We start from the raw sequence: 23,048 nt of genomic DNA on the forward strand, positions 1-23,048 counted from the left end.
AAGCATGGCATACGACATGAGAAGATTGTTCTCTCTACACCGCAATATAATGGTGTTACAAATAGAATGAATCGTACCATAGTTTTCCTCAGCTAAGTTACCGAAGGAGTTTTGGGGTGAAGCTATGAATATGGCGTGCTACTTGATAAATCTATCTCATTCGGCTCCATTGGAAGTGGATGTGCTAGAAAGAGTGTGGACCGACAATGATGTATTCTACTAACACTTGACATTCTTTGGATGCAAGGCTTTTATACATGTAACTAAAGAGTGTTGAAGCACGTTAGATGACAAAGCAACCCAACGTGTATTTCTGGGTTATGGAGATGATGAATTTGGGTACAGATTGTGGGATCCCAAGGCCAAGAAGTTGTATAGAAGCCGAGATGTGATCTTTCGTGAAAACCAAACACTTTTCGATTTTGATAAGGAGAACCGCCAAAGAGGCTTGTAGATATGTTACTAGAAGCACATGCCCTTTTACCCATACATAATGATGATGGGAAGCAAGTTCTAAATGAAGATGACCAAGTTTAGAGTGGTGAGATTCCTCAAAATGATAATGTACATGGTGATGTTGAGTAGGGGGAGCTGCCTTCTCAAGAAGAACCACCTATGGTAAGAAGGTCACAAAGGGAACGAAAAACCTCAACAAAATATACATCATCAAAGTATATCACACTCATTGAAAATGATGAAGTAGAAAGTTTGAAAGAAACTATGGTACATGAGCAAAATGAACAATGGAAGAAAGCCATGCAAGAAGAATTTGAATCCTTGCATAAGAATAAAACCTGTGACATGTTGAGCTACTAAAAAGACGAAAAGCTTTGCAAAACAAGCGAGTATTTAGGATGAAAAATGAAGATGACAATAAGAAAATGAGGTACAAGGCAAGGCTGGTTGTTAAGGGATTCGGGCAGAAAAAATGTGTTGATTTTGATGAAATATTTTCTCTCGTTGTGAAGATAACTTCTATTCACACCATCTTAGGTCTAGCTGCTAGTCAAGACTTGGAGATTGAGCAGGTAGATGTCAAGACAACTTTCTTACATGGAGATCTAAAGGAAGAATATATATGGAATAACTAGAAGGTTTTTTAGTGAAGGGCAAGGAGCACATGGTATGCAAGTTGAAGAAGAGCTTGTATGGATTGAAGCAAGCTCCATGACAATGGTACAAAAGGTTTGACTTTTCTATGATGAGTCATGGTTTTACTATAACCGCTGCAGACTACTGTGTTTACCTTAGAAAGTATTCTGAGTCTTCTTTTATTATTCTCATATTATATGTTGATGATATGTTTATCGTTTGTCAAGATGCTAATTTGATTGACAAGTTATAGAAAGAATTGAACAAGGTTTTTGACATGAAGGACTTAGGGGTTGCAAAACAAATTTTGGGCATGATAATCAAGCGTGATAGAAAGAACAAAAAGTTGTGGCTATCACAAGAAAAGTACGTTGAGAAGGTACTTGAAAGATTCAACATGAAGAATGCCAAGCCAATCAGTACACCATTAGCTAAACACTTCAAGTTGAGTGCAAGTTATCTCCAACCAGCAGTGAAGAGAAGAAGAAAATAGAGAAGATCCCCTATGCATTAGCCATAGGGAGTCTGATGTACGCTACAGTGTGCACAAGGCCTGACATAGCACGTGATATCGGTGTAGTTAGTAGATACTTGGCAAATCCAAGCAAACAACATTGGGAAGTTGTAAAATGGATTCTAAGGTATCTAAGATGCACATCTAAAGTTTGTCTATGTTTTGAAAACTCATCACCCTTGGTAGAAGGCTATACGGATGCGGATATGGCAGTAGATCTTGATAAAACAAAGTCTACTTCAGCTTACTTGTTTACTTTTGCAGAAGGAGCCATTTCTTGGCAATCAAAGTTGTAAAAATGTGTAGCACTCTCGACTAGAGAGGCAGAATATATTGTTGCCACAGAAGCCTGTAGGGAGATGCTATAGTTGAAGCATTTTCTTATGGAGTTGAGTTTGAAGCAAAAGGAGTATGTAGTTAGATATGACAGTCAAAGCATCATTAATCTGAGCAAGAATGCTACATTCTACTCTAGGGCCAAGCATATTGAGGTGCGGTACCATTGGATTTGAAATGTCTTAGAAAATGAGTTGATAAAGATTTGTAAAATCCATACCGATTAAAATTCGTCAGACATGATGATGAAGACATTACCAAAGGAGAAGCATGTGCTATGCGAAGCTTTGGCAGGCATGGGTGCTACAGTATGGGGGAGCCCTCCTCATGGGCCTGGAGGGGGAGTTTGTTGGGATGATTACCTTGTGGGATCCAATACCATAAGAAGTGAAAAAAAAAAAAACCCAACAAAATAAGAAAGGGTTAGAGAGAGGGAGAGCGGTTTCTAGAGAGAGAGAGAGAGAGAGAGAGAGAGAGAGAGAGAGAGAGAGAGAGCATAGAAGGTGTTTGAAAAGACAAAACAAAAGGGGTTTTTTTAGAGATACCATTTGCAAGCAAAGATAGGGTTCTTTGAATGCTCTTGGAGAGAAGAAAGTGCAGGTTTGTAGCAAGGTTTTCATTACCATTTTTAAGCCGTCCAGAGGCCATTTTTTGCTATCTCTCACGCTCAATACTTAGCTGGAAAACCGCAATAGGTGTTGTGCACGCCGGTTGTTTCTCCATGCCATTGGAAGACCATCTGTGAGGCTTTTTTTGAGGTAGGAAAGAGATGATTTTATTGGTGCTTGTGAGGTAAGTTTGTATCTTCTCCAAGTTATTGTTGTTCTCTCATTTGATTGTAAGCCTCAAGTTTTGGGCAAAAACTTGAAAAGAAATTATATTGTAACTCTTATTTGTTTTTAGTGGATTCATCTCTCGGATTTACCCTATGGTTTTTCCCTTCATATTGAAAGGTTTTCCACATTAAATTTTGTTTTGTGATTGTGTTTAGTGGAATTTTTCTTTCACTTTTTGTAATTTGTGATTTTTTTTTTTATTGACACCTAGCAAATTGCCCATTTTCAATTTTTTTTTCCTTTGATTCACACATAAAAGGGAAGGGCATTGCTTCCCAACTGGATGTGTCTATTTCCCTGATACTGATACCATTGAACTTTATTGGGTTTTTTCTTTGATTAATAGATCTATGCGACTGTGTAGAAATAGAATGCACAAAAATCTGAGAGTAGATGATGAACATTTGGTCCAATATTTGGCCAAGTCTTTGCTTTTCAGTTCATTCTTGTTTGTTGCTTTTGTATTAGCAGTTTCCCTTTTCTGTGGGAACAGAAACATGTGACTCACTTCTTACTTAATATACTAAAGAAAAAATGATTCCAAACTCCCCCCGCCCAAGTGTTCGCTTAATTTCATCAAAAAAATGTTGGGTGGAATTATATGAGAATTCAAATTGAACAAAAATCTGAGCTGCAAGTTTTAGTTGGTGGGGTGGTAAGAACTGCATTTTGACCCAATATTTAGTGAAGCATCTGCCAGGAAAATGTGTAATCATACATTATCTCAATCTGTTATCTTATTCTTTCCCCTAAAACTTACTGCATTAATGGTGAGTGGTGGTTTTTTAGTCATTTTCAAGGTCTTCGGGATCTGGCCCATGCAGATGCTAACTAGGAGTGTCAATGGACAAATGATATACCACATATCTTCTGTTTCCCAGTTGATGCATCTCATGGTGTGTTTGGAAATGTGGAAGCTTGTCTTTAGATCTTCTATGCAGTTGTCCACAATGGCATTAAGCTACCACTTATATGATTCTTTGGAGAATTGGTTGTCAATGCATAGAATTCATGCATGTAAATGCCATTGACTACAACATTTTTGGGGTATGGAATGTTGGAAACTGGCACATAATGCAGTTTCATGGGACCCATAGGTTCAAACCTATTCCGGTCATACATGGACTTGAAGCTTCTAATAGTTTATTCTAACTCAAATCAGAAAATGCCCCATATGTAGAATTGATATTGCACAATTGTGATGATAGCTAGTTTACATGTTGTGGATAGAAAATTCTCACCCTAGAGGAGTGTGCAATAAAACAAATCCAAAATCAGACCCACCTTTCCCATAGTTTTCTTTATGGTTTTACTTTTAAAAAATTACACAATTCACAGCCTAAAAGTCTCATTTCTCACCCCGAACATCAAATTTCTCTCTTTCCAGAATTCCCTTGGGTTTCTTGTTTTTCATAGATTCTTGGAAGCTAGCTGGACTTTGGGAGGGCAATGTTGTTACCTATTCACTTGCTTTAACTGTGACTCCTATGCCATTAGCTACAGTGTTCCTGAAATTCGAATGCACCTTAAGAAATAAGGCTCGCTCAAAGCCTATGTCATGACAGGTACCTGCATATTCTTGGCTAACATCCCTTAGCCTTGCAAGAAATCTTGTGCTTTGTACCTCGAAACTCTTCCATGAGTAAGGTTCACGAGATAATTAAATTACAGATTAACATTCTGCCTGACTCCAAAGTAAGTATCTTCTCAATGAATTCCGCAGCTTTGCTCCTTCAAATGCTCTACATCTAGTAGTGAAGCTCACCTTGAATAAACTGGAACTCCTGGATGAAGGAGAAGGAGAGAAGTTCGAACACCATAAGAGGTGCTTGACCGAAGGGTGCATCACCTAATTACACCATTAGATGTCTACGAATAGGCTCTAAACCTACCTAATAGAGCTATAGTGAGTATGTGGTGACCCATCATTTCTTTCGCTTCTTGATGAATGTAACATATGTTTTGGAATTCAAGGCCCGAGTTTTCTAGATGGCCCACTGCAAGACTTCCAAAGAACATAATCTCCATGGGGAGGGAGATGTCCAAATAATGCATAACTACGATTTTTGAGAATTTCGGAATAATGCAAAAGATACCCGATCTACCAACTAGATATAAGTTATGGATGGCATGACTTTACATGCCATCCCCACATAATTTGGTTTCTGGTGCCGGTCCAATGTCTACATGTCAGTCCTGCTTATACGGTAATCACAACCTTCAGGCATTAGGGTAAGATCACAAAAATGGCATTTGCTCTTATGCTGAGTGGAGCAGTTTGGTGCAATGAGTTATACGCCTCACCCAAAACACCTTGAAGTGATTTGTATTCCTCCAGCTTATTCGCTACCCCGACAAGTATATCAAAGAGGGACATGATATAGACTTAGATAATTCACTGGATGCGCATAACCAAAGTGTTTTAGGGTGCTAATTTTCTCAATGTTTTTTTTAATGGATGGGTTCCATTGTCCACATGTGGTTTACATAGGCATGACACAATTCTAAGTTCGTTCTTGGTAATGAATCCACATTACATCTCAACTCACAATAAGCTCTGTCAATTCTAATGATGATCCACTTCTAGAGTTTTTCATCTCTATAGAGGGCGTACTCCTTAGGCTATTTTAGTTTCACAAAAAGATATTTAGTTTTCCTTAATTAATGTTACATGTCGTACCACATACATATAAATAAGGTTTATTTTCCAGGGCAAGATGTTCCCCCATGTTTAGGAGTCAGGATTTTATACAGAGAGGGAGAGAGAAGGTGCAGCAGGGATTAAAATCTTATGACTTGCGAGAGACATGATTTCTGCCTCAATGATTGTTGATCTGCTTTTTTTTAGACATATGTTTTATCTCATTTGTAGTACCTCAATGCAACAACTAACTCTTTTCGTTCATTAGCTTATATAAAAAAAAAAGTTTTATTGTCTTTACTAATTTATATCACAACCATTTCAAGTACTTTGCTCTAAAGATTTTCTGCTGCTGTTGTCTCTGAAAGATCTGATTTCCTGTTGTAACTCTTGTGAAGTAACATGTTGTTTCATTGTTCGGCAGCTCAGTTTTGGAAGAGGAAGAGGAACGTGGGGTTGCTCACCTAGTTCAACACCTCACTTTCAGTGCCTCAATGAAGTATGCAAATCATGATATTGTCGAGTTCTGGAGAGCATTAGAGCAGATTTTGGTGCTTTTCAAAAACACTTCCCCGTCACCTGATGAAACCATATATAAATTGATTGTTCCTCATGACAAACTCAAGCTCCTATCTCAGGCTATTTCAGTTTTGGCTAAATTTAGCTCTGAGATAGGCCTTAGTTTTGCATTCATTATTTTTATTGATGGTAGATTTATTTGTTCTCTGTGTAAATTAGATTGCATCATGACCTCTATAGGTTCAAGTGTCTGCAAATGATATTGAAAGGGAAAGAGGTGCTGTTCTGGAAGAGTATGGAGGCAGCCCGTATGACGCATTTAGGGCATGGAAGGATCGAAGGTAACTGATATTTGTCAATCCCTATTAGGGCATTGTCATGCCTTACTGACTTCTGCTAAGTTCTTGTATCGCATTCCATCCTGGTTTGCTCAGTCCATATTGAACTCTCCACTAGACAGTGCTCCAATAGGTTCATTGCAGCCTGCCTCTGGTGGCCGCTCTATTGATAACCAAAAAAAATAATCGTATATAGAAGTTTGAGCAAGGAGATTTTGTTGCCGTTTTGTGGAAGCAAACACAAACTACACTGATGGGACAATGCTAGAATATCTTTATTTGTTTATGAAACGGTTTGGACCTAGACAGGTAATATGCAACATAGCAATGGGACTGATCGGGTACACTATTCACATAAACATTTAGATATTAGTTAATAACACAACTTAAGTGTAAATATGCTCTGATATCCTCTAAATTATGAGTTTGATTTCACTACCATAAAGCTTGTAAATTGTCATCGGGTAAATGTTTCAGGTTTCATTAGCACGTATCCAAGAAAGATTCAATAAGAACTTGTCCACACCTTGGCCACTAGGAGTTATATTAAAAGGATTTGGGCGTACTGTGCCATGGTTCTTGCATTTGGAATTTAGTGAGCCTGAACATTCATATTTTAATTAGTTTAACGATTGTGCAGTAATGAGACACATAAGCAAAATGTGCCTCTTACATTAGCAAGTCAGAAACTTCATTCATTATGTGTACAGACACAGAATACAGAATATGCTGACGAAAATGATCAGGTAAATTCCTCTCTAAGGTGGTAATTCAAAAAAATTTGGGTATAAAGATAGCTTTTGTGTGTATGTGCTCCTTAATACCCTCTGAAAGGTGAGCATCAAATCATGGATGTAGGTTCTTGAATATCTTGTAGCCAGTGAAGAACCTAACTGGCTCCAAACTATCCATTTAACAGGTTTCGTCGAGAAGAGCCTTTCTCCACAGAATTTCTTGCCTAATATGTTCTCCAGGTTGACATGTAAAAAGTTTTATTAACTTCTATCCACAAATTAAGTGTGACGAGAATTCTGCAGTATTCCAAATGCTGTTTAGTTACTGATGACCACCAACTTGCCAACCAGAATCCTTGACAATATATGTTTTAATAAATATGTTAGTCAAGCATATGCTATGGGATTTTTGTTTTTTTTGTTTTTTTTAAAAAGAAATTATAAAGGATGCTTAATGGAGCTAGTGCAGTTATGTGATTGTGTTTTTGTCCATTTATGTTGCTCTTAATCATCTGTATCATTGATAACGACTTGTCTAATTTTCATTGACTAGTACCTGACAATCATAAAACAATTCATGATTCTGGACTTTCTTGGGATTGAATTCAAAGCGGTGTTACTTATGAAGTTGCCTTCTGATAAATGCAGTATGATGATTGCCTACCAATTGGACTGGAAAAAGTGATCAGAACAGTTTCCCCTGAAACTGTTGAAGGGTTTTATCAGAAGTGGTACCATCTACCAAACATGGCAGCGGTTTCTGTTCGGGAATTTCCGGATGCTGAGGTTTGCTTATTTTTTGATCGAATCTATGACTAGCTTCTGAGTCTAAGCTTTCGGTACACTTGTACACTTAACTTTTTTATTATTCCATGCCTTATTTGCAGAGGGTGGTTAAATTAATCAGAAAACACTTTGGTCAAAAAGTTTCAGCATCTATTGAACCTTTTTCCCAGTTCCACCCCACAAGAAGCCTCGATTTTCAGGTTTTGTTGTATCTTAAGCTGGTAGGGTAGGTGATCCATACATTTCAACGTTTTATGCACATTATGCTCATCTTTTGAATGTTTATGCTAATGCTTTATTTTGGGTTTTGCTCTTCTCAGACCTCAGTGATGATCAGCTGTAAGATTCCTGTATTTGAACCATGATCCACTGTGTCTTGAACCTGAGATTTCTTAAAATTGCTCGAAGAAAGACCCACCTTTCTTTTCGTGCCGCCCAGTTGCTGATGTTCTCATCCAACCTGTGAAGACTTATCTAATGACTTCAACTTGCAAAGAGGGGGGGTATAATTGAGGCCCTAGAATCGATGCTCATAGAGGTATGTCTGCATAATATAATGCAAATGGAATTTTCCTCCTCGTTATTATGTTGTAGACTGAATGTTTCAGGTTGCCATGGTGAGGCTTCATGGATTTTCAAAGTGTTAAATTTCTTTTATACATGCATTGATGATGTCAGAGATTGAATTAGCATATCTGAGGCCCCAAATGCGGCCCACATGCTTGCTGGATGAGTATTTATGATTAATTCAAATTCTTTTGACATTTCTGTCCATTAGCTCGAAACCGTGGTTCATTTCTCTTGCAATGTTTGTTTTTTTTTATTTTACTTCTATTCTGGGCTATGGTATATCTCTCCACTATATCTGAGAAACTTCACACTTTAAATAGGCTTCTGTTTCCAAACTTGATCGTTGCGATAGACTTCATTTCCAAACCCTGTTTAACTTCTATGAGAAAACTATGTGATCATAGCACATGAACTTTTTTCTCTTCTTCTATGAAGTAATACTACATTGATTTTAACACTTGAAAAGTTATCTGTGTGCCATTTACATTTTTTCTTTTTTATAATGTTCTGTGGCATGCCCATGCTTTAATGCTTAATGTTACGTATAATGTGCTTTCTGGCTTAATTAAGAGGATGATACATACAAAAATTGAATGACCATTTTATTATTTTGTCTAGGGATATTTTATTGATATGATCTTAAAATGTACATGATATTTCACTTTTGTTACTAATACAGCACTTCTTTCTGAGGGATTCTGAGCCTGTAGTTTGAATTGAGCATGAAGCACAGCTGCAGAAGACTATCCTACCCCATGAGTTATATCTTGCATTTATTCGTTGAAAATCCTAATTTAGGATTTTTGTGTTTTAGTTTTTGTATTTCCAAGCTTCTGATTAGTCTAGTGCAAGAGCTGGAAAGGAATTTACTGAGCTAAATAAGTTCATCTCTTCTACCCTTCTAATGAGGAAAACAATTTGGTAAAACAGTTCTCTCCTCAGTGTAATTATTTAACTTATCCAACACTTGTACTAGATTCTGCCCTTTCACTACTGTTTCTTTATCTCTCATCTAGGTGTAATAAATACAGCTTACCCAACGATGCTGTACGAGTGCCGTTTATCATGCGTTTGAAGACAATTTGAAAAAATCCTAATTGGATTAAAGTAAATGCTCTTCTTGCAAAAGACGATGGATATGCATAATTACCCTTTCGGTATGGTGATCATAATTAATTGTGTCATTGGATGGTTCTCACTTTACTGTAATACTAAATTGTTGGTTGAGTATGAAGAATAAGTTGAATCTGGGACATAATGTGAGGGATGGCTTCTAATTACTAAATCAAGCTCGAGGAATTCCATCCCTCTAGAAAAAAAAATTATAGTTTTGGAGGATATTATTCTGAAACAACAGTGGTTTTTCAAAGTAAAAAACACAACAATTTCCTCCACTTATTTGAAATTAATGCAAGAAATGTTATGCATCCGTATGTTATTTGCATACCATGAGAGGTAATCTTTCGATTTGAAACTTCACTTCACTTAGTGTATGCACCGCATTGAACTGATAATTTTGATGTTAGAGATGGCTAGGTTGGGTTCCTATAGTTGATGGTTATTTAATTGACTCTAAACCCATTCTCGTCCTTTTTCCAAAGGATAGATCAAGTTTTCCTTTGACCTTACAAAATCTAGATTTAGCACTCCATCTGTTATTAATGTTTTTTGGACATCCCAACTCGGCTAAGGGACTTCTAAGTGCCTAAAAATCTGAACCCTAGGTTATAAACCCCAGAATTGCTTCCCCAGAGCCCAGACAAGCATTTCATAATTTACAATAGAAACGTCCTTAAACACACCTTTTCAACCTAAAACCTCATAAAATCCAGTGGAAACTTGGGTTGGACCACTAAACCTTCTTTCTTGGACCATAATAGGCAAAGTAAACCAAAGCACATAGACTTTCGATCCAATGTGTGCTGGCAGGGGTAGCAACGGCTCGGGTCCGGCCAGACCCAGACCCAAAGTTATTGGATCCGAACCTGGAACCGACCAAAAAAAAAAAAAAAAAAATTATATATATATAATATTTAAATATTATGGTAAATATATACATATATTATTTAAATATTATAATTAAAACATATATTTATATTTATTAAAATATTAATTAATTATTATTAAAATATTACATATTAAATATTGTTTATATAATTACCCTATTCAGGTCGGGACCAGGTTAGGTCCACATGGACCCAGACTTAACCAACCGGGTCCAATTTTTGGTCCCATATCCGTACGCATGTCGGTGCAGACGTTGGGTCCGGGTCGGGTCTAGGTCCATTGCTACCCCTTTGTGCAGCCACCACACCTAAGCTATCCGCAGAGCTCACATGTCTCTGGATAGAGCATGTGTCTCGACTCACTTGTGTCCAAACTTTCGCAATTTTCGTCCCCATCAGAAGCTTTCCAAGCCGTTTCAGCCCTCTGGTCTTTATAAATCGTTATTTATCCATATATAAATGATAGGAGTTCCAAAAATAAATTTCCTCATCCGCCAATCTCATAGAGAGGGAAGAAAGAAATATAAATAGTTATTTATCCATAAATAAATAAAAGGATTTCCAAAAATCAATAGTTAGGACGAAGCAATATCACAAAACAATTTACAACAATTTACTTCAGTGTTTAACTACTCACCATTGTCGTCTGACCCTGGCCGAGTCGAGTAGTATAACTCTGGTATATTAAAAAAAATAATAAAATTATAAATTTGTAGGGTTGATATATAAAATTACACATGCAATTTGGATTTTTACATTGATTTTGTGATTATTTTATGTTGAATGCTATATTTTTGTATTTTTCTCTTCTTTTTAAAAAAAATCTGAATGATTTATATCTGACACATGGAAGGTCACGATTAATCTTGTTCCATTGACCAAGCACAAAATTTAGAATATTTTATTTTTTTCGAATTTTGTGACCTACCCAAGCTATCAGATTTTACACTATATGGTTATAAGTAATTGTAGTCTCCTTGTACAAAAAATAAATGGTCTCATATTATACAATCCTTTAGGTAAAGAGTGTAGTTTTTATAAGGCCGAGGCTCTAAACAATCAAAGAAAAGCGCACCCTCAAATAGTGTCAAGAAATGTGGTTTCAATAATGAAATCTTTGTGATAGCCTTAAAAGTATATTTTAATATCTAATTATAAAATTTAAAGCTTCAAAAATAATGTACATCGAGCAGATCTATGAAAACTTGAAAATTGACGTCTAGAAATGCATTACAAAACCACTATTTCCAAAAACTTGAAATCCATTTTTTTTCTCCTGTCCATGCATCTTGAGGTCGAGATGATCAATTTGAGGATTTTTAGGCATCAAAACATCCTCTTCTAGTGAAATTTTCGAGGTGCGAATTTGATTGTTTAGAGCCTTGCACTTATATAAACTTTTTTCTTTATCAAATCCATATTTTTTGTATGTCTTTTCAACTTATTTGGAATCCTTTTGTTACTTTCTAGTGTTATTGGACATTTAAAGCTTTTATTTTAATTTTTAACATTTCTATTTTTAAAATTCTATAGGGCTGGTTTGGCCTTGTGCATTGAATCTAGTTAGACTCGTCAAGTCACTCAGGGCTGAGTCCAAGGCCCGAGTCAAATCTACAAACATTGGTTTATTTTTTAACTTTTTCTTTCAAGCCCTTGCTCCTTGTTCAGTTGCAATGGATTAGAATTAGTTTATGTGCCCCAGCTCAGTTGCAATGGATTAGAATTAGTTTATGTGCCCCATTTGTCTCCATCGCACTCTCAATCCGAGTGTTTTGAAACCCAGATCACTGTAGGGAATCATTCATCCAAAGACCTCAGTTAGATCTTTGAATTGTCATTCCAGATAAAATCAGTTAGTCCAAATCAATGATCTAAAAAATATTAAAAATAAATAAAATAAAATAAAATTTAAAATAGGGATTTATGGGGTGGGGGTTTAAAGGGACTTGAAAAAACATTAAATATGCCTAAAAAAAAGTTCAAAAATAAAAAATTGGGGTTTAGGGGGACCGAGCCGAGACCTATACCATCTCAAAACCGGTTCCAGATCAATGATATGGACGTTTTCAAACACTACTCAACCCTAACTACAAAAAGTTCAAAGAACAATAACAATTTATCACTCCTAACCTTTATGGCGTTTCATAATTAGCAACAATGGGAAAAAAAACTCGGGTCAAGACTTGCCAGGACACCGAGCATGAATCAGATCTGGCAGACTCAGTAGAGTCTCTCAAAGTCTCAATCGAGTCCAAACATATAATAATGAAATATTGGGAACCAAGCATACTTGGCTGGTCCCCATGTGTCTGGTTCCAGACTCAGCTATCTTCGAGATCCGAGCCACACCGACCGGGTTTGTTTTCGAGACACACCAATCTCCCATGCCCGAGTCAAACCGACCGAGTTCTCATCCCCTGGTTTGTGACATAGGTCCTCTAAAATGAAAGTCACAATATTTGGAGATTTCAAATTTTAGGGAAGAAAGGGTGTAAAAAAAGCATAATTAAAAAGAGACGGAAGAAAATTTCAAAAGCCGAAGTTCAAAGAGTGGAACCACCAAGAAAAAAAAAAAAGAGAAACTCTTTCCACTTAGTCCAATCTCACCTCCCACTAATTCAGGCAGGATCAAGGCATTGATTCCGGCCAAATGTCCTCTAATTCCAGCCAAAGTTCCTCTGATTCCGGCCACTAGACCCATTCTTATTGACTTCCTAAACCTAGGCCCCATTCCTACACCCCACCTACTATGGAGGAATCTTTAGTGTTGAAAGGGATATGCCCTTAAAAGGCCTCCAAGTCCGCTCACGAGACTTTAAATAGCCAAACAAACCCTAAAGTCTTCATTTTCTCCCTAAAGTTCAGGCCCCGACTGCCAAATCCATGCTATCTACAATAGCTTCTTAATACCTACCCACTATACAACCATTAGCAAAACCCCCCAAAATAAAGTAATCTTACAAGGACAAATCTAAACCATCTAGAAACCCCTAATTTTTTTATTTTTTTTTATTTTTATCAATATGAAACCCTTAAATTTAGTTGGCACCACCATCTAACAAAATATGGAAAAACTTGTAAAGAATTTAACTTTAACAAATTAGAGCTAAAACATTAAAAATTATATGAGGAAAGTCCCCACAACAACTTTAATCATACAAGACTAGATCCTCACCAACCAAGAGACCTTAGGTAGATCCCCACAATTCTTTAATTAAAGAATTGTATGTCAGAGTTATTTATGGCCGTTAGATGTGAAATCAAGGGATTAAGAGTATCACAAATCTTAAAACGGAAAATGTTATGACGGGCTGCAACCTTATCAAAATAAGTAAAGCCTCACCTAAAAACTAACCTAAAATGGCAGGTTTCGGGTTGTAAAATCTTCAAACATATCATCTCGGCTTTGGTCATTATGGTTGTGAAAAAAATTAAGATTTCAACCCCTAAAAATAGTACGTATTATGGCCCATTATCTCGACCATCCATTTAACCCTAAAAAAAAATATTCACGAATCCGCAAGATCTATATTATTTTTTTAGCTTCAAATTTCATAATATGTGTTGGAAATCGATTTTGGAGTCAGGTTTTCGATGTTGCAAGTGCTTTCCGGACAAGAATTCGATGTGAGGCTTTACTTTGTTTTCATGAAGCCTAGACCGTATAGAAACTACATCCATCAAATGTTTTTTGAACTTTGAACATTGTCATCAGCACATCGACCATCCGATTTTATATCGGAAGGCTAAAAATGATTGTGACCATACAAAGAGAATTGTCGTATAATTTTCCATATTTAATCCTACCAAATTAAGTCTAACATTAAAAATAAAAAAAAACCTTTTAAGAAGACAAACCCCACCATTATTTTAAGCCCCCACACATCGTGGCAATCATCATCGAACATGCAAAAACATCCGAATTGGGCCCACCAAGGGCATGGGCCCTCCAAAGGAATGGGACCACAAAAAAGCCCACCAATCCTCTCAATATAAGCACCACCCCACCCCACCCCACCAAAATCACACACCTCAATAGCACAAAGATGTCCACCCTTCTCCACATACTGCTCTTCCTCTGTGTGGGCGCCGCCACCGCCACCGCCACCGCCACCGCCACGGCTTCTGCCAGATCCAGTAGCCTGGCAGCACAGTTCCTGGTGCCACACAACGCAGCACGAGCCGCTGTCGGCGAGCGGCAACTCGTCTGGGACGAGCGCATTGCGCGTTACGCGCGCTGGTATGCAGCTCAGCGCAGGGACGACTGTGCCCTGGAGCACTCCGACGGGCCGTACGGCGAGAACATATTCTGGGGCAGCGGCACGGGATGGACGCCCTCAGACGCAGTGCAGGCATGGGTGGGCGAGGCCCGGTGGTACAATCCGAGGTCGAACGCGTGCGCATACGGTCAGGAGTGCGGGCACTACACCCAGATGGTGTGGAGAAAGTCTCTGAGGCTGGGGTGTGCGGTTGTGGTGTGCGATGGGGGGAGAGGGATGTTTATGACCTGTAATTATGATCCTCCTGGGAATTATTTTGGTGAGAAGCCTTATTGACACCTTCCTCTACCTACTTTCATAAGAGGGAGAGAGGGAAGGTTCTCGTCTAGCTTTTCCTATAGTTCATTGAGAGAGATGTTGGTTGTGTGTGGTGTGTGTGTGTATGTGAGAGAGAGAGAGATGTTTGTGGGGTTGTATGTGAGTGGTGTGTGTGTATGTGAGAGAGAGAGAGAGATGTTTGTGGGGGTTGTATGTGAGTGGTGTGTGTGTGAGAGAGAAGAGATGTTTGTGGGGTTGTGTGTGTGTGAGAGAGAGAGAGATGTTTGTAGGGTTTTGGTTGGCTTGATTGGTTGAGAAAGAGAGTTAGAGAGAGAGAGAGAGTGAGGGGGGAGATGTTTGTGGGGTTGGCTAAGTTGGAAGAGAGAGAAAGTGTGTATGTGTTTCATGGAGGTAAGAGAAGAGTAGTGAGAGGAAAAGATTGTGGAGTTGCATCGGGAAAAGTTTGTGAGATAAAAAGGTTTCGATGGTGTGGTGTGGTCTGGTCTGGTCTGATGAGAGAGAAAAAGTAGAGAGAGAAAAGCTTAGATGTTGGTGCAGAGGCCAACATGTGTCTTTTGGTTCTCGTGCAATCGGGTTTTCCTTTTTATTCTCTCTGCTTCTCGTTGACAGCTGGATGGACGGCTAAGATTTGAAGTGACAATCTGTAGGAATCTTGAGACCCTCAATCCAACCGCGAGCAATCCTGTGATGTTATCATATAAAGTTTTCTATGATGGTATCCTATAGTGGACTTAGTTATCTAACGTCACTCGAGGGAATATTGTATATAAGGTGCTCTTGCGGGAGCACGCTTTTTCTAAGGGTTTGGGATAATTATCTGATGTGGGATCAATATATTTTTCACATAATGCTTTTTTCAGCTGTTTGGTGCGTGCCTGGTGGTATGATTTTGTTATGAAAACCTATACAATGAGACCAAGGTCATAATTAATCTTGACCTTCCCATGTGAAATAGGATGGTGGTATTTATTTCATCGCACCAAGCACAAAGTTTAAAAGAAATTTTATCAAACTTCTTGACATACTCAAGTTATCAAATTTCACATGGATAGTTATAAGCCCTTATTGTTACCTTCTTGTACAATGAGTAAAAGGCACTGTTTGTATTGAGCTGAGGCTCTAAACAATCAAAGTAAAGCGCACCTTCAAATAGTGTTGAGAAATGTGATTTCAATACTGAAAATCTTTGTGATAGCCCTAAAATATATTTGCATCTTTAATTATAAAATTTAAAACTTAAAAAATAGTGGAGATAAAGCAGATCTATGAAAATTTAAATATCTTGAAAATTAATGTCCCAAAAATGCATAAAAAGATGTACTATTTTTAAAACTTGAAATCTATTTTGTTTCTCATGTTCATGCGTCTTGATGTCGAGACGATCAATTTGAGGATATTTGAGTATCAAAACAATATCTTCTACTGAAATTTTTGATGTGGGCTCTAATTTGATTGTTTAGAACCTCAGCTCTATGTAAATGTTTCCAATAAGTAAATGGTTTCATTATATACAATCCCTTTTGTTATTGTTTGACTTTAAATATAGAGTTTTTTTATATTCTTTTTCTTTTTTTTTGGGTTATTTAGTGTGAAAGGGGTTTTTTGCCCTTGATAAAAATAGAACTACAGGTAAGGGTATAAGATTTTTTATATGCTTATAGATATGATTAATTTGAACCATTATTGAAATTTTAAATTTTATAACTATAGATAAAAAGAAATTTTATCCTAAAAAATTTCGAGAACCAAAATTTCAACTCATAACAAAAGCTCTAAGGTGCACCTTAATTTTATTGTTTAAGGTTGCAACATCTTGGAAACCACACCCGAAAACTTCAGCAAACTTGCCTAGACAAATTTCCCTAGAAATTTGACAAATTTCCCTAGAAGAAAAGAGATGGGATTCAAAAAGCAAACAGTGAATGCCAGCACAAGTAGTGGGTGAGTCTTTTGCGCTCTCTCTCTCTCTCCTCCATAGAGTCCATAGCTAGCAAGAGGGATAGGAACGTTTTAGGAAAAACATGTAAGGAGAATATTTACTTTTAATACAACAAGGTCACAATTATTTTTATCTCATAAATTTTAAGTTCGGTGGTTGTAAGTACACTCAAAATTTAAAAAACATTTCTTTGTCACACACCCCAAACCATCCAATTTGACGATTAATGATTTTGGCCGGTTTTGGTGGTTCAACCAAATATTTAAAAAAAGAGTAATGATCGTATGAGACTTTTCCACACTCATATGTGTAGTACCTTAAATGATCACCATTAAATTTGGCACAGATATTTAAAAAAAATTATCACATGGGTGTAGGGCTTGACTTTTTTAGAGTTCTGTGTTAAATTTAACGATGGTCTTTTTGAAATCTTACACACATGGGTGTGAGAGGGTCTAAGATCATTACTCTTAAAAAAAAATAAAAACTACATAAAATTCCAAAATAATTAGTCTAGATACAGGGAGAGAGGGACTGAAACTTTATCAAGAAACACCCCTGTACCACAAATCCTCCGCCATGAACTTTCAATTGACATCTCCCCCTGTGACCTTCCTTGAAACCATGGCCACTGATCCCTCCATTGTTTTCCCTCTGTTTTGAAGGAGCAGATACACAACTTGACTGAGAACCGAAGCTTATCGATGGGCTCGGTGAATGGATTCACAGAAGAATTCTCACCTCTGATTCCAATTTCATCTCCACCCATTTTTATCTTTCCATAACACATTGATGAATTTGTGTTAAAATGCCTAATCCATGTTTTCAGGTCTGATAGCCCATGTCAAACAACGGGATTTCTTTTCCTTGGTCCTCTGGTGGTTTTTCTCTGTTACATTTAGGGCCACCCATTGGTGAGTAAATGCCTTTTTGCTGGTGATACACATCAGTGTCAATGCTTTGTAAAACATGCATTCTCTCTCATCACCACATTGTTGAACTGTTCACCTTGGATTCAGAGCTCCTCGAGGTTCAGATTCTTCAGAACATCCTCTGACTCGCCTTAGTAACTCGGGCTTGTGTATCATGAGTTTGGTCGTCAAGCTGGGGATATTAAAAGGAGTTCAAAAAATTTATAAAAATAAAAAAAATAAAAAACTTATTTGTAATTTGTTTTTTTTGCTTTCTATCATTTTGGTAAAAATTGGAAAGTGATTCGATTATGAATACTTATTTATATATATATATATATATATATATATTTTTTTTTCAATTATTTTAAAAATAACCCGAGTTACAAATTAATTTTTTTTCAAAATCGATTTTTCACTACTTTTTAACTTTATTTAGATGTGTTTGGTTTAAACCAAGGTGGCATTGGCCATCGCCGGAAATCAAGCCACAGTCCGTGTCCCAGGCCCTACTTTTTTTTAGGGGTAGAGCGACTGGGTCATTGCCCTACGTGCAAACTCCCTTTACCCAAGTAGGAGCACTTTTCCTAAATTTTGGTGATGTAACTTTAACATTCCCAAAAAATAAAAAAACCATTTGAAACATATAACCTTGTGACCACTTTAAAAAAAGAAAATGTTTTACATGTACTCTACTATATGCCTGAAAAAATTATGATTCAACAAACCTTGGAAAATTCGGACGGCCAAATCCAATTGATAAGAACTTAGAAAACAAACTTTCTTTTTATTTATTTTTTGTTGAAAACAACCTTCTAGTGATTATGGGGGATGGTGGATACCAAGATTTCTTTTTGAAGAAATCCTCTGTAATACTCTCCACGGGAGTAAATGTACAGTATGCTGCTTCCGTAATACTCTCTGCAAGAGTAAATGTACACTATGCTGCTAAAGGAATGTGTATCCTCGCACTCAAACTAAGAATTGTATGCAGCTTCATCCTTAACCATCCGTTCTCAAGAACAGATAATTGAGGTGATTTGCTCATGTGGAAACCAGTAAATTTAGAGTGGAGACAGCCAGCTTAATCTCAGCCAACCACATTGGAAAATGGGTGGTCGAGTACCAACGTAGCCCACTGTGCATTACAAGATGCTTTTCGATAACTCCCTTCAAAATCTAGGACGGAGGAGTTCAGGTAAAAGCAGATTGAATTTGAGATTTTAATCACGAAAAGTTGAAATCGATCAACAGAAAAACAGTGGAAAAGTGAGGTGGAAGGAGCAATGCGAATCAAACACACAACTCAAATAATTAAGGAATTTCACTAAGATTGAACTTAAATAATAAATAGGAAAATCGACTTCACATTACAAATGCAAACATAGATGACAAAACTGAAGAATCTAGTGATAAACACAATTGAATTTAGTACTGTTCATGTAATGCAAGAAGTACTCAGTTCGTTTCAATCATGAATTGTGGATATGAATTCCTCTACATGAGCTAACCATGGCGGGGGAGTATTCGCCTGCATTAAGAACAGATGGAGGACATCGACATCTAGAATACAATGTGGACCGACAGACAGTATAATGCATGGAGCAAGTCAGGGTTTCTATTACGGAACTTCAAATTGTGCTTGAAATTGACGATGCGTGTCAGATGGAAGAGGGCCTCAATCTCACGAAAATTCAGAGGGAAAGATGGAGCATCGACATGATCCTTCCTTCTTTGGAGTATCGTGGATTCTTCTTTGCCGCTGGACCGTAATTTCAAGCAATGGGTTCTTGTATTTTGCAGAGTGGTTGTGAACTTGGGTTTTTCTTTGGGGCAGAGGGTGGCAATTTTCAAGTAGTGGATCTTGTGTTCTGGATACTTTCCAAACATCTACCTCTGAAAACGGGTGCATCCGAAAATTCTCGCAACCTCAACTTTCCTTGGACCCTAGTAAAGATATTAGAGAGATGGTGAGACAGAACTAGGGCAGAGAAATTTTCGGATAGGCTCCGCATTCACCCAGATCAAGATCCTGATCAAAAAAATATACATCAAATTTGGACCCAGAAGCAGATCCAATTGGATCTAAAATGTTCCGATCTGGATCCGGATCCAAAAGCTATAAATGAACTCTATCATAATCCAAAAAGTATAAAACTATACATCAAATTTGGATCCAGAACGGATCCAATTGGATCCAAAATGGTCGGATCAGGATCCCGATCCCAAAGCTATGAATGAAATCTAGATCGGAGTTCAGATCTAAACAATTGCTACAAAAATTTAATTTATTATTAGTATACAGTGTTAATCACCCGACAGCAAAACAGAATCATGGCGGACACAAAATTGTTTAAGCATAGAATTTTCAAAGAAATTTGAATTCTCATATGTAATTAATTACACCAAAACCCATAAAAAATAAACCCCAAAAGCGAGGAGAAAATAAAAAATAGAAGGAAAAAAAAAAACTTTATCTTTGCTCCAAGAACCCACCCGGAAGAAACATAATCAAACCATGAAAATATCTTCAAAGTGGAAAAAAAAATAGAATAAAAATTTCTTGCCCTAAAGCCCCACTAAAAAAAACAAGATAAAACATGAATATATATATATATATAAATTCATCCAAAACCCTCAAGGTCCCAATATCAAAGACTAACTCATCCAAAACCCTCAAGTTCCCAATATCAACTTACCAATATCAAGTAGCTATGCCACCAATATCAAACACTAATTCATCCAAAACCCTCAAGTTCCCAATATCGAGTGGCTAAGGGAGCACTAGGTCCTATTTCCGGATCCCAAACCACTAATTCATCCAAAACCCCCTAAGTTCCCAATATCGAGTAGCTAAGCGATCCTATTTCCGGATCCCAAACCCCAATACCTCCAAAACGAGGTGACACTGAGCATACCAGCTCTGAAAATTATGTAGGGAAAGATGAGGGAGATTAAGCACAAATACCAGGAATTTGGAGATGAATAACAATAGGCTTTTCTTGTGTTAGAGAGAAAGGGTTGGATGAGTAAATTTGGGGTAGGCTTGTCTTGTTGTAAGGCTTGCTTGGATGAGTAATTTTGGGGTAGGCTTCTCTTGTTGTAAGGCTTGCTTGGATGAGGAATTTTGGGGGTGGGGATTAAAACTCATTTTTTCTAGTGCTTGAAACCATTCAACAATGTTTGACACATTTCAAGTTAACTTGCTCCAATGCACGCACGGCTTCAAACTTTCCGAATCTACTGTTGTAACAACTGGAGTGGAGAGAGAAAATTAGTGTCGCGGGAAACCGGATATTTAATGTCGTATTTCCAAATTTATCATATGCTACCCAAGGATGGTACATGAAGCAACGGGACGGATGCAGAGGAAAATGAAAAGAAAAAAAAAAACCCTGTCAACATCAAACCGCTTATTAAGTTGTTTACTGTGGGAAGTTTCTTAAATTTAACAACCTCTTAGATTTTATTGACCATGCAATAACAAAGTGAGAGTATAGTTTATAAATAGATAGTGGTTATTTTTTTTTATTTGATTTAAAATGTTATTTTAGTTTGGTTGAAGAATGCATTATATATATATATAAACAATCAAATTAGAGCATACTTTCAAATAGTATCGAGAAATGTGGTTTCAATATTGGAAATCTTTTTGATAGCCTTAAAATATATTTCCAGCTTTATTTATAAAGTTTAAAGCTTCAAAAATAGTGTAGATCGAGAGATCTATAAAACTTGAAAATCTTTAAAATTAACGGTCCAAAAATGTGTAACAAAATACACCATTTTCAAAACTTAAAAATCCATTTTTATCTCATGTCCATGTATCTTGATGTCGAGATGATCAATTTGAGGATATTTAGGCATCAAAACGGCCTCTTCTAGTGAAATTTTTGAGGTAGGCTTAAATTTAATTGTTTAGAGCCTTGGTACTATATATATATATATATATATAGGAAAAGTCTTAAAAACCCTATAGGTAACGTGTTACAGTGTTTTGTTTTGCCTAAAAACTACCACTTGCCTACGGAAGCCGTGGCGGTCGCCCTGTATTTTTTGCTTTAAATTTATGTGACATGGACATGCTAAGTCCGTGACAGTCTTTAATCCACGCTATTCGAAAAAATTGGCATCAGTGCTGAGCCTATGGGCAAAAATCACAATAAATCTTGACCATTGGATGTGAAATTGGGTGGCTGCATTTATTTCATTGACCAAGCTCAAAGTTCAATAGAATTTTTTTCGAACTTTGTGATACACCAAGCTATCAGATTTCACATTGGATGGTTGTAAGTAATTGTGACCTCCCTATTTTAAAGGTAAATGGTCTCATTGTATATAATCCCTATATATGTGTGTCTATGTGAAAAAGTTGTTTTAATGATGAAAAACCCTCTAATTGATAATCAAGATATACGAATTTGAAAAAAAAAAAAAAAGGTTTTTGAGTCCCAAAAATAGTGCATCTTGTACCACATTATCTAGACCGTTCATTTTCAAGATTTTCATATGTTTATAGATCTACTTGATTCTAACTATATTTGGAGTTTAAAATTTTATAATTGCCTATGAAAATGGATTTTAAGATAATCTTAGGAATTTTTTACAACAAAATTATACATTATGATAAAATTTGGAGGTGTGCCTTAATTGGACTATTTAAGGTTGCAACCTTATAGAAACCACACCTATATATATATATATATATATATATATATGGCAACCATCTAATGCACCGGTTGTATTATTGTATAATGTAACCACACTTCTAGAAAACCATGTTTGTGGTATTTGTATAGCCCAAAACTTTGCACACACACTCTCTTCATCTCAACAATCAATCCTAAAATTTTGGGGTATTATCAATCCCAATTGATATGAAGAGAGTGTGTGTGCAAACTCTTAGATCATACAAATACCACAAACATAGTTTTCTAGAAGTGTGGTTGCAGTATACTACATACAACTGTTGCATTAGATTATTGCACACACACACACACACACACACACACACATATATATATATATATATATATATATATATATATATATATATATATATATATATATATATATATATATATATATATATATATATATATATATATATATATATGGGTGTGGTTTCTATAAGGTTGCAACCTTAAACAATCCAATTAAGGTGTACCTTAAAATTTTATCGTGACATGTATTTTTCTTGTTAAAAATCTTAGTATTATCTTAAAATCTATTTTCGTACCTAATTAGAAAATTTTAAAATCCAAGAA

General features: G+C 36.6%; 2 protein-coding genes across 8 annotated transcripts; both read left to right on the forward strand.

The window, feature by feature from the left end:
• Window positions 1–2,174: 2,174 nt before the first annotated feature.
• LOC110007363 (zinc protease PQQL-like) lies at window positions 2,175–9,356 on the forward strand. Of its 7 annotated transcripts, none has more exons than XR_016046383.1 (7): window positions 2,175–2,700; window positions 5,844–5,970; window positions 6,179–6,279; window positions 7,659–7,796; window positions 7,898–7,996; window positions 8,117–8,334; window positions 9,046–9,356. XR_016046383.1 is itself a non-coding variant. In XM_088854366.1 (6 exons), the coding sequence occupies exons 3-6, from the start codon at window positions 6,265–6,267 to the stop codon at window positions 8,159–8,161; spliced, it is 318 nt and encodes a 105-aa protein (XP_088710492.1). In that variant the 5' UTR covers window positions 2,350–2,700; window positions 5,844–5,970; window positions 6,179–6,264; the 3' UTR covers window positions 8,162–9,356. The 7 variants fall into 7 exon arrangements, 2 of the variants coding, with proteins under 2 accessions (XP_088710492.1, XP_088710493.1); XR_002281104.2 differs by having other exon boundaries at window positions 2,350–2,700; window positions 7,898–8,022; XR_016046381.1 differs by having other exon boundaries at window positions 2,350–2,700; window positions 7,898–8,017.
• A 5,062-nt stretch (window positions 9,357–14,418) lies between these two features.
• On the forward strand, window positions 14,419–14,928 carry LOC18435482 (pathogenesis-related protein PR-1). The gene has a single exon (XM_006845527.3). It carries the CDS (start codon window positions 14,419–14,421, stop codon window positions 14,926–14,928), a length of 510 nt encoding a protein of 169 aa, XP_006845590.1.
• The last annotated feature ends 8,120 nt before the right edge of the window (window positions 14,929–23,048 follow it).

The sequence above is a fragment of the Amborella trichopoda genome, chromosome 12 (assembly GCF_054954075.1).
Source record: "Amborella trichopoda isolate Santa Cruz 75 chromosome 12, AtrichopodaSantaCruz75HAP2 v2.0, whole genome shotgun sequence".
NCBI lineage: Eukaryota > Viridiplantae > Streptophyta > Magnoliopsida > Amborellales > Amborellaceae > Amborella > Amborella trichopoda.

Coding starts and splice junctions, on each gene's coding strand:
- LOC110007363 (XM_088854366.1), top strand. Junction 7,797..7,897: donor GGGAATTTCCGGATGCTGAG/GTTTGCTTATTT, acceptor CCTTATTTGCAG/AGGGTGGTTAAATTAATCAG. Junction 8,018..8,116: donor TTTTGTTGTATCTTAAGCTG/GTAGGGTAGGTG, acceptor TGCTCTTCTCAG/ACCTCAGTGATGATCAGCTG.
- LOC18435482 (XM_006845527.3), top strand. CDS start 14,419: ATGTCCACCCTTCTCCACATACTGCTCTTCCTCTGTGTGGGCGCCGCC.